This window comes from Oncorhynchus kisutch, linkage group LG18 (genome assembly GCF_002021735.2).
Source record: "Oncorhynchus kisutch isolate 150728-3 linkage group LG18, Okis_V2, whole genome shotgun sequence".
Taxonomy (NCBI): Eukaryota; Metazoa; Chordata; class Actinopteri; order Salmoniformes; family Salmonidae; genus Oncorhynchus; species Oncorhynchus kisutch.
In genome coordinates, this window is record NC_034191.2 from 45,115,645 (window position 1) to 45,127,927 (window position 12,283).

The window sequence follows — 12,283 nt, forward strand, 5'->3', positions numbered from 1 at the left end:
CAGGGTCTTGTCCCCTGCCATAACCTGCTCCCATGTCCAAGATGTCCTCCAATCTTTCTTCTCCCGGGCCCAGGATCCCTGCTCCTCCTGGACACGCTGCTTGGTCCTTTGAAGGTGGGAAGTTCTGTCACGATCGTTTGAGGAAGTGGACCAAAGCGCAGCGTTGTGAGCGTACATTTCTTTATTAATAAAATGCTGCCAACAAAAACAAGAAACAACCAAAATGACCATGAAGCTTACGAGGGCTACAGTGCCACTAACAAAGACAACTTCCCACAATAACAAAAGGGAAAAAGGCTGCCGAAGTATGATTCCCAATCAGAGACAACGATAGACAGCTGTCCCTGATTGAGAACCATACCCGGCCAAAACATAGAAACACAAAACATAGAAATCAGAACATAGAATGCCCACCCAAATCACACCCTGACCAAACCAAAATAGAGACATAAAAGGGCAGGGCGTGACACACACACACACACACATATGCTGTACATATACAGTACCAGTTAAAGGTTTGGACACACCTACTCATTCAAGGGTTTTTCTTTATTTTTTATTATTTTCTACATTGTATAATAATGATAATGAAGACATCAATACTATGAAATAACACATGGACTCATGTAGTAACCAAAAAAGTGTTAAACAAATCTAAATATATTTTATATCTTAGATTCTTCAAAGTAGCCAACCTTGGCCTTGATGACAGCTTTGCACACACTTTGCATTCTCTCAACCATCTTCACCTACAATGCTTTTCCAACAGTTTTGAAGGAGTTACCACATATGCTGAGCACTTGTCTGCTTTTCCTTCACTCTGCGGTCCAACTTATCCCAAACCATCTCAATTGGGTTAATGTCTGGTGAATGTGGAGGCCAGGTCATCTGATGCAGCACCCCATCACTTATGCAGCCTTACACAGCCTGGGGATGTGTTTTGGGTCATTGACCTGTTGAAAAACAAATGATTGTCCCACTAAGCGCAAACCAGATGGGATGACATATTGCTGAAAAATGATGTAGTAGCCATGCTGGTTAAGTGTGCCTAAATCACAGACAGTGTCACCAGCAAAGCATCCCCACACATCTCCTCCATGCTTCATGGTGGGAACCACACATGCAGAGATCATCCGTTCACCTACTCTGCATCTCACATTTGCACTCAAAGGAGGGATTTCCACCAGTCTAATGTCCATTGCTCATGTTTCTTGGCCCAAGCTTGTATCTTCTTATTATTGGTGTCCTTTAGTAGTGGCTTCTTTTCGGCCATAAATGCCTAATTCACGCAGTATCCGCTGAACAATTGATGTTGACGTGTCTGTTACTTGAACTCTGTGAAGAATTTATTTGGGCTGCATTTTCTGAGGCTGGTAACTCTAAAGAACGTATCCTCTGCAGCAGAGGTAACTCTGGATCTTCCTTTCCTGTGGGTGTCCTCATGAGAGACAGTTTCATCATAGCCCTTGGTGGTTTTTGCAACTGCACTTGAAGGAACTTGTAAAGTTCTTGACATTGTTCTCATTGATTGAGCTTCATGTCTTAAAGTAATGATGGACTGTCATTTATTTGTGCTTATTTGAGCTGTTCTTGACATAATATGGACTTGGCCTTTTACCAAATAGGGCTATCTTCTGTATACCATCCCTACCTTGTCACAACACAACTGATTGGCTCAAATGCATTAGGAAGGTAAGAAATTCCACAAATGTACTTTTTACAAGGCACACCTGTTAATTGAAATGCATTCCAGGTAACTACCTCATGAAGCTGGTTGAGAGAATGCCAAGAGTGTGCAAAGCTGTCATCAAGGAGAAAGGTGGCTACTTTAAAGAATCTCAAATCTCAGATATATATTGATCTGTTCAACACTTTTTTGGTTACAACATGATTACTTATGTATTATTTCATAGGTTTGATGTCTTCACTATTATTCTACAATGTAGAAAATAGTAAAAAATTAAGAAAAACCCTTTTAATGAGGAAGTGTGTACAAACGTTTAACTGGAACTGTACTTTGTATTGTCCATGTGCCTGGCAACAAGAAGATAGGGAGTGAAAATAAATAGGTTGTGACTTTTACGCATGCGCATCGATGGAAACGTTGTCGTAGCCCTAAGTGACGACCGCTTATTGCGAAAAGCAAAGGCAGTGAACAGCTGAACAGAACGTCATTTTCGGAATGTTCCTCATTTTATGAAGAATCTGACAAAAGAGTATCCTTTTTTGATTAAACCAATTTATTATTCGCTATTCATGGTAAAACTTTTTACAATCCATCGTCATTGTATGATTGAGGATTTCTAGACGCTCACCCAAGTCCCGCAATAGAAAGTGGCCTCAGCGGAGTGTGGAATCTACAGGTCTCTTTTGGGTTTTATTCATGGTGAAGCTGCGAGGAATATCGAGTGAATGACTGTGAGTTTGAATTTAAAAAAAATCTCATCACAAATATACTTGAATAATGTGGGATAAGTTTACAAAAAGATAAGTGATAAATCTAAGGCAACAGGCCAGTCAATGATCATATTAAATTAATGTTCTCTTCAGACACTGTCAAATTACCATCATATAGCCTAAAGCAAGATTTTTATTACACTTTGTGAAATCTCTACAGAGAATGTGTTATATTTATCGACGACCGATCTCCTGGGTAGCGGTGCGTTGTCCATTGTCCTGAAATTACGCTCTTCAAATAGCCTAATCAAACTAGGGCATTAAACTAACACGCCATAGATATACTGTAGATGAAAATACTGTAGATGAAATATGAGATTATTCGGGGTTTAACGTGTTTTTTCTTTCTTTGATTGTGAACAGGAGAGCGTGTCCAAGACAGCTATCCCAGAGAATACCGAATATGAGAACTCGAACCAGGGTTATATTGCATTCTCTATTACTGTTGGTTTTAGTGGGTAAGTGTTTGCACTTACATTATGTGTTTTGTCTCTAATGGTTGAAAATCACACCTAAATTAGATTTGTGATGCAACGGTTTTTGTGTTCAACTGAACACTTTGAGAGATCTGACTAAGGCTAATATGTCATGATTTGACACGGTCAAGTGACATAGATAACCTCTAATAACATTCACTTGGCTTTTGGATAAAGTTAAATGAAGGTATAAGCCTATTATCATTACATGTAGAAGCCAACAAACAGGACATTATTTGGGTAATCAGTCTCTAAAGTAAAATAAAATACAATTTGGTAACACATTTATATAAAATATTCTAAATATTTCTCCAACTATTCCAACATTTAAAAACATGAACAAACTAATAGAGGTACTTAAATAGGGAGCATACAGTAGATAATCTTCAACAGTAAGTGAAAGCCTCAAATGATGTCCGTCAGTGCTGCCATTCAGAAATAAGAAATACATTTGCATAACATTAGGCTGCTGACACATATCATTTAGAGCAGGTTTCTACCTGGTTCTCTTTCCCAATACATTTCCGTGTCACTTTCACTACTGTGACATTCCTGGTTTCCATGTGGCTGCATGGAACTATCAAACTATCATGGTCCAAACACATTAAGACAGTTGTGAAGAGGGCATGACAAAGCCTGTTCCCCCTCAGGAGACTGAAAATATTTGACATGGGTCCTCAGATCCTCAAAAGGATTTATACAGCTGCACCGTCGAGAGCATCCGTACTGGTTGCATCACTGCCTGGTATGGAAATCGCTCGGCCTCTGACCGCAAGGCACTATAGAGAGTATAGCCCAGTACATCACTGGGGCCAAGCTTCATGCCATCCAGGACCTCTATACCAGGCGGTGTCAGAGGAATGCCCTAAAAATTGTCAAAGACTCCAGCCACCCTAGTCATGGGCCGTTCTCTCTACTCCCGCACACCAAGTAGTACTGGAGTGCCAGGTCTAGGTCCAAAAGGCTTCTTAACAGATTCTACCCCCAAACCATAAGACTCCAGAACAGCTAATCAAAGGGTTACCTAAACCCCGCTTTTTTTACGCTGCTGCTACTCTGTTTATTATCTATGTTACTCTGTTTATTATCAATGCATAGTCACTTTAACTCTACCTACATGCACATAATTACTTCAATTACCTCGACTAACTGGTGCCCCCCGGGGCGGCAGGGTAGCCTAGTGGTTAGAGCGTTGGACTAGTAACCGGAAGGTTGCAAGTTCAAATCCCCGAGCTGACAAGGTACAAATCTGTCGTTCTGCCCCTGAACAGGCAGTTAACCCACTGTTCCTAAGCCGTCATTGAAAATAAGAATTTGTTCTTAACTGACTTGAGAGAGAATAGAGTAGATGTCACGGGTCAAAATTTTGATTGATGACCCTATGTGAACCTATGTGAACTCTATGTGAACCCTATGTAGTGATGACGTGTGCATGTCTTCTGGTCAGGCAAGCCTGGTTAGGTGGGGGCTATGGGGTGAGTAAGGGTCCATTTGACAGGCCGTTAATGATTGATGACCCAAGCCTGATAGACAAGCCTGGTTAGGTGGGGGCTATGGGGTGAGTAAGGGTCCCTTTGACAGGCCGTTAATGATTGATGACCCAAGCCTGATTTATGACCCTATGTAATGATTTATGACCCTATGTCATGTAGAAGGGTGCATGCCCTGGGTTGAGTAAGTGACCATGTGTCAGGTCAACCTGTTACTGTTTCTCACGGTTTGGGTTGGTTAAGACCCCTTATAAAGCCGCTGAACAATACCTGTTTAAGAGTGCACAAGATCTTAAGAATAACCATGGAATTTGGGATCGGTACCAAAGCAGTGATGACTGTAACAACTGAAACAGGCCTTCGGGTTGCCCATAGAGCAAGGGCAAAGTATCAACCAGCAATATATGATGCGCCAAAAAAACGTTTTTTAAATGTGTATAGAACCCAAATACCGCCAGCAAATGCTCTGACAGATCAAGTGTTGATGTCTAATGGCCAGCAGTGGGGGTATCGGTTTGATTACCTGGCCTGTAGAGTGACCCTCTATACGGTAGATGAAGGAGAAGAATATACAGACCAGACTGTAGGCTTGGAATATGGTGTTGAAGACTGGTCGGTTTTTCGCAAGGTTGTGTGTCCTGAACTGAGCCTTATCACCAAGGGGTATAGTGTGTTCACGGGCCACGAGACCCGTTGGGAAGGTACCCCGGACTCCTCAGGACAAATATTTCACAGGGTGAAAATACAAAGAAAGAATGGCCGACCGTGCGGCAGCGTGGAGTTCTATATCGGCACCGAGGCAATCCGAAACCACAAACTTAGGGGTGGTGGCCTGACTGGGGATACCCGACTGCGTCTGCTTATTCCTTTTAACAGTTGGGATGTACTGGAATTGAAAATGTTGCAACCGTTGGATGCTCTCTTTGTACAGAGCCAACAGCGTCAGAGCCTTGTTCATTTAAAGAAGTGCATAATATATACGAATCGTAAAGATTACGATGCAAAAGAGCCTCAAGAAGATACAGCGTCAGAAGAAAACTAAGTAAGCGGATGCTTTAACCCCGCCCCCCCAGATACCCAAGGGCCTTGTTCTACAATAAAAAGAAAAAAAGCAGACAGTTCTTCATTTCAGCATACACCATGGATCTCCAGACCATCTACGAGGAAGCCACTACGTCATGGGGGCCCGACACTAAAGACTCTATGCCACGAAGCCCTACACTCTACGCACCCCTGGCAAGACCCGTGACACCCCCGACATTTACCCAGCCTGAGGATGTGTTTGATGGGGTGGCCAGTACTGTTTTTGTGGATACAATCAAGGCCTCTGTAGCTACACTTTTAAACGTGGTGATTGGCGAATATATACGAGAAAAATGCATCGGCTGTGAGATCAATCATCCCAGCCAGCGTCGTCATCCTTGCCTCTACGACCCTCCTAGATACTACTTTTTCAATCATTTTGAGGAGCTGGTGAAAAGACTGTGGTCCTGCCGTTTTATACCAGCGCTGGTCATCGCCCTGGAGTCTATGGGTATTGCGCCGTCTATCCCTAGAGTTTACGGGGTAACCGAAGCCTTCCTACATGAACTGAAGGAGGCCCTCTTCATCCATGAGAAACTCAAAGAAATCCGACACACCCTGGTGGACGACAACAAATACAGGGAAGCTGTGATGGCTGATGTGATGCTTTTCTGGCTCAATAAATCCCAAGAGACCGAGTGACATTTTGTTTATTTAGAGCTATGGGTAACTATGTGTCTACGATGTTTGAGCGAATAAATACATTTTTTCTTTTGAGAGACCTTACAAATGTTATGCATCAGATTATTGAAAATAAAGTGAACAATGTAAAGTTCTACACAACCCACAATACAGGGGTTATTGTAGAGCGTGTGTTAAAAATGGAGCAAATCATGAAACATGTCCGACATACGGGCGAGAGTTTACAATGGTCACATATGGTATCAAGGCTTGTTGAGGATTCTGAAGAACTAGAAATAACTTTGGCTAAGATTTTACATTATTTGTTTGAACCACCCTTTAATGTGAATGTGTATCATATTTGTTGTTTATATACTTATATATCAGACGTGTGTGTTTTAAAAATTCAGCGAAACAAACCTGTAAATCTAAACAATATATACAGGGTGTTGCATGCTGTGATTGTTGAGAAAACGGGGACTTGTATCTTGCAACAAATCCTGAATTGTCTGTATACGTAATAATTGTTGCATTCTTAAAATAAAAATTCACAAACTGAAATGTTGTCGTTATATGAAAGTGGCTCATTACAGTTATTGTACCTCAGAGAGGCAAGAAGGATGGCTGAGCAGCTGTTGAAAAACATATATTATAATCCCTCTAACCCCGGGTCTTATGGGGGTAAAGAGCGTTTACAGAGAGCTATAGTCGAAGAAACAGGTAGTCTGTTAAGCGATGCTAAAGTGAATCAAATCAAATCAAATCAAATTTATTTATATAGCCCTTCGTACATCAGCTGATATCTCAAAGTGCTGTACAGAAACCCAGCCTAAAACCCCAAACAGCAAGCAATGCAGGTGGAGAAGCACAGTGGCTAGGAAAAACTCCCTAGAAAGGCCAATACCTAGGAAGAAACCTAGAGAGGAACCAGGCTATGTGGGGTGGCCAGTCCTCTTCTGGCTGTGCCGGGTGGAGATTATAACAGAACATGGTCAAGATGTTCAATGTTCATAAATGACCAGCATGGTCGAATAATAATAAGGCAGAACAGTTGAAACTAGAGCAGCAGCACAGTCAGGTGGAAGTTGAAACTGGAGCAGCAGCATGGCCAGGTAGACTGGGGACAGCAAGGAGTCATCATGTCAGGTAGTCCTGGGGCATGGTCCTAGGGCTCAGGTCAGTTGAAACTGGAACAGCAGCATGGCCAGGTGGACTGGGGACAGCAAGGAGTCATCATGTCAGGTAGTCCTGGGGCATGGTCCTAGGGCTCAGGTCCTCCGAGAGAGAGAAAGAAAGAGAGAAGGAGAGAATTAGAGAACGCACACTTAGATTCACACAGGACACCGAATAGGACAGGAGAAGTACTCCAGATATAACAAACTGACCCCAGCCCCCCGACACAAACTACTGCAGCATAAATACTGGAGGCTGAGACAGGAGGGGTCAGGAGACACTGTGGCCCCATCCGAGGACACCCCCGGACAGGGCCAAACAGGAAGGATATAACCCCACCCACTTTGCCAAAGCACAGCCCCCACACCACTAGAGGGTGTTGAATGGTTATCAGAGCAAGATGCCTACACTCTACATAAACCTGTAAGAAAACATTTTCCAAGAAATAGAGTTTTTTCTACGCATCCATTATCCCAATTTCAGGCGGATCTATGTGACATGCAGTCCCTTGCCGATAAAAATGATGGAAATCGCTACATGCTAACGGTTATAGATATTTTCTCTAAATTAGCCTATGTAAGGGTGTTAAAAAATAAGAGCGGGGCAGAGGTGACCAGGGCCTTTGAATCGATCTTGAAGGCAGGAGGCGCCCCCAAGAAAGTGCAGACGGATGGCGGAAAAGAATTTTTTAATCAAACATTTCAGAAGCTAATGAATAAGTATAATATAGTACATTTTGCTACAGGCTCTGATTTGAAAGCTTCGGTTGTGGAACGCTTTAATAGGACTTTGAAAGAGCGGATGTGGCGCTATTTTACAGCTCACAACACCAACCGATATACAGACATAGTTCAGGATTTAGTAAACGGTTACAACCACAGCTACCATAAGACTATACGTATGAAGCCCTCGGAGGTCTCTTCGGAAAACTCTTTTCAAGTCTTTAAAAATATGTATGGTTTGTTCCCACTTCGCCGTAAGAAAAAAATGACTTTTAAATTCCTAGTGGGTGACTTGGTGCGTATATCAAAGTTGAGGGGTGTTTTCGACAAAAAATACGAACAAGGCTTTAGCTCGGAGTTGTTTACCGTTACCGAATGTCTGCCACGCATTCCGCCGGTCTACAAATTAAAAGATTATGACGGGGATCTTATAGAGGGATCTTTTTATGAGAAGGAATTACAGAAGGTCCAGTTGGGTAAAGACAAAGTCTTTCACGTGGAGGAGATTCTAGATCAGAAGAGAGAAAAGGGTAAAAAATGGTTGCTGGTCCGCTGGAAAAACTGGCCTCAAAAGTTCAACAGTTGGGTATTGGAGCAGGATGTGGTGGAGGCAACGGGGGTTAATTTAAACCCCTAGTCATGATAACTAGCGCATCATTCGCGTGTACACAGTTGGGCATCATGGAACACAGCGGCTTCTACCTGACTCTCCCCAGTAATGCGTCGGCACAGATATATCGTAATAATCAGAGTTCGAAGTATACAACCAATTTTCCAAAGCCTATAGAGTTATCAGAGGCTTGGGAAGTAGGTCTCAGCGAGATTACATACCCCCATAGTTGGTATAATATCAAAGCTAAGGACCGTGATTTTTATTGCAAAAGGTTCTCGGAACCTGCGAAACTTATTAAGCTTAAAAAAGGTTTCTATAGAACCGTCGACAGGATCGTCTCAGAGTTGAATGAACACCTAACCCTGAACAAGATGGAAATATTCCTATTCTACAATCCAATCCATAAAAGGATACAAATCTCAGGGCCTGCTAACGGAGGTATAAAGACCAGCGGTAATTTATCCTACATGTTGGGGATGGGTCCCAATAAATGGACGTATGTGAACGATAAATTATTCCCATTCCCTGCGGATATACATGCAGGCTTTTACAACATATTTGTCTATACCGACATCATAACCTATCAAAGGGTCGGAGACAGCTGTGTCCCCCTCCTGCGAACAGTTCATATAGACGGCAAGGATGGGGACATCGTCACTGTCAATTATGACAAGCCGCACTACGTACATGTCAGCAAGAACTATATTGAAAACATTCTGGTTGAGCTTAAAACGGATCAGAACGAAAACATTGAATTTACTTATGGTAAAACGATTGTAAAACTCCACTTTAGACCCACCAAAACCTCTCTACATATATAATAGCTGTATTATATTTATAAACATAATACAAATAAAAGGGTTATGGAGCTCCATCAGCTCGACCCTAACCGTTATGTTTCATACTATGTGGATCAAGTGGGTAATGGACTACCAGGATATCATGGAGCGCCGACAATGTATGGTTCGGGGATAGGAGGTATATTCCGTAACCTCTTCAGGATGGTTTTACCGTTTATGAAGAGAGGCTTCAGCATAGCCAAACCACATTTAAAATCAGCGGCTAAAAATATAGTAAGTGAGGTTGTAGCCAATGCTATGACCCGAAGGGCGTCACCAGAGGTGGAGCATCAAGAAGGCTCGGGGCTTATGATATTGTCACGAAGGCCAAAAAAGAGACCTCCTGGTTTAAGGCGTAGACCTGCACCTAAAAAGCGTCGGTTAACTGTTAAAAGAACCTCAGTAAGTCAAAGACGGGGTAAAGTGAGGAGGTCTGTACCAAAACAGGCTAAAAGAATACTAGGAAGTATTTTCTAAAAGAATAAGTGACATGGCTCTTTTACATCGAATGTCCTCTGAAGCTATAAAGACAGAACTTGATCTTTTCACGGCACCGTTAACGCAGCATTCAATAGATAGATCCAGTTATGTGGAGATAGCCCCTCTCTCTGCTATTACCGATAACGGGCCTATCGAATTTTTCATACCAGGCCATGGTGACAACTATCTGGACCTCAACAACACCTTGGTGCATTTACGTCTAAAAGTGACCAAAAGAGATGGGTCTAATATTGCAGACGATGCCAAAGTGAGTCTCATTAATTACCCCTTGGCCACCATTTTCTCCCAAGTTGATGTGACTTTGGGTGAACGCCTAATCAGTCAAAGCAGCGCTACATACCCTTATAGAGCCATCATGGAGTGTTTACTAAACTACTCCGAAGACACTCTCAAAACCCAATTTAGCGCCGGGCTGTTTAGCAAGGATACTGCAGGAGCCTCTATGGAATCGACAGACCCTTCCACCGGTGCAAACAAAGGACTAGCGGCACGAGCTCGCTACTGCGCCGAATCTCGAGAGTTTCATTTGCTAGGCCCTATACACTCTGACATTTTCTTTCAAGAACGGTTACTCTTAAATTCGGTTGATTTAAGATTAAAATTAACCAGGGCCAAGGATGATTTTTGCCTGATGTCTCCCCAAGACGGGGATTTTAGTTTGAAAGTGTTGGGGGCAACCCTTTTTATTAAAAAAGTATCTGTATCTCCGGCCGTGCGCCTGGGTCACTCACATGCTTTGATGAAAGGAAATGCCCTTTACCCTCTCCAAAGAATTACCATGAAAACCTTTAGCATACCTGTGGGCAGTAGAATCTGCAGTCAAGAAAACCTATTTCTAGGCCCTTTACCTAGATATGTGGTTATAGGTCTGGTTGATCACGCCTCTAATACGGGCAGTTTAGATAAAAACCCCTTTAATTTTCAGCACTTCAATGCAGAGTATGTAGCGCTCTGTCAGGACGGACGTCAGGTTCCGGCGAAGGCTTTCCAACCACAATTTAATAACAACATATCTGTGCGAGAATTTTACAATCTATTCCTGGCTACAGGGCGACATCTAAAAGATCTCTCTTTACCTATTGACAGAAATGATTTTGCAGAGGGTTACACATTGTATGCTTTCAATTTATCACCTGATGATGACACCTCAGGAAATCTGTCTGTGGTGTCCCAAGGTAACCTCAGGCTGGAAATGCGTTTCCGTACACCTTTAGCCTGTACAGTTAGCATGATTGTTTACGCATGCTCTGATTCAATCTTGGAAGTGAATGCCCGAAGACAGGTCTTAGTGGATTATTATTAAGGACCTTTGAACAAAGACATGAATACCCAAGAGTTGGACGGGCTCATGAGCCGCTTGATTGGAAAACAATTTTGTGGAGTGTTGGCTTGTGATGAATTACCTATGGAGATATGGTCTGAGAGGCCTGCAATGTTTATTGTCAATACCCATCCTAAACACATGCCTGGTGAACATTGGCTAGCTATGACATTAGAACAGGAAGGTGGACGAAAAATCTCAACTTTTTTTGATTCCTATGGCTTTCCCCCCGGTTTTTCACATTTCCCTAAATCTATTAAAGATTTTTTGACCCTAAACGGTACAAAGATCTACTACAACATCAAACAAGTGCAAGATAACCTTTCCACTACATGCGGTCACCACTGTGTATTTTACCTGTGCCAAAGAGCCCGGGGAGTTTCTTTTGAAGATGTTATGTCTCTTTATAAGGATGATTTAAGAAGTAATGATAACCTTGTATCTTGTTTTGTTAGAAAATATCAAAAGTGTTCAAATGTGTGTCCTTTAAGAACGCGTAATCAAGGCGTATGCTCACGTCATATGTTTCAAGAATGCCACAAATGTTAACTTGCTTATTTTTCAAATAAAAAATTTATTGAATTTAATCATAGTCATTCAAAAGTCATTTTCAAAAGTCTAACCACGCCGAGAGATCGGGTTTAGGAAAAGGTACTGAGACGTTCATGGGAGTAAATGAGTTAGCATCATCGCTTTCATATGGGGCCGGTGTCGTTGGGGCATCTTTAGGGGTGCTGTATCTCGTTGAAGGCTTTTGTTTTAAAGCTTGAATCTGTTGACGAAGCTTATGGTTGGGTACACCGGAGAGGGGGATGTTGAGGATTGCCAGGGCCTTAAGAAACTGACGCCAGCCGGGAGGCCTTCGGTCATCAGCAACCTTGTGGGCAGCCGTGGTACTTTTAAGCAAGTCCTGCATATGGGACCCCCTAACCACAGAGCCCTGAAGGATAAACTCTCCAGAGTCGTTCCAAGCAGCTATCCCCTTTG

At 42.5% G+C, this 12,283-nt stretch overlaps 1 protein-coding gene across 4 annotated transcripts in view; it reads left to right on the forward strand.

The window, feature by feature from the left end:
- The first annotated feature begins 2,084 nt into the window (after positions 1-2,084).
- The window catches only part of LOC109909714 (sodium channel subunit beta-3-like), a 42,841-nt gene continuing 32,642 nt past the window's right edge, over positions 2,085-12,283 (forward strand). For 3 of the 4 annotated variants that reach the window (XM_020508725.2, XM_020508724.2, XM_020508726.2), the window contains exons 1-2: positions 2,123-2,418; positions 2,821-2,915. In XM_020508725.2, the coding sequence (XP_020364314.1) occupies positions 2,861-2,915 (55 nt within the window). In that variant the 5' untranslated portion in view covers positions 2,123-2,418; positions 2,821-2,860. Of the gene's footprint in view, positions 2,419-2,820; positions 2,916-12,283 lie in introns of all 4 variants that reach the window. The other variant, XM_020508723.2, reaches the window with a different exon arrangement.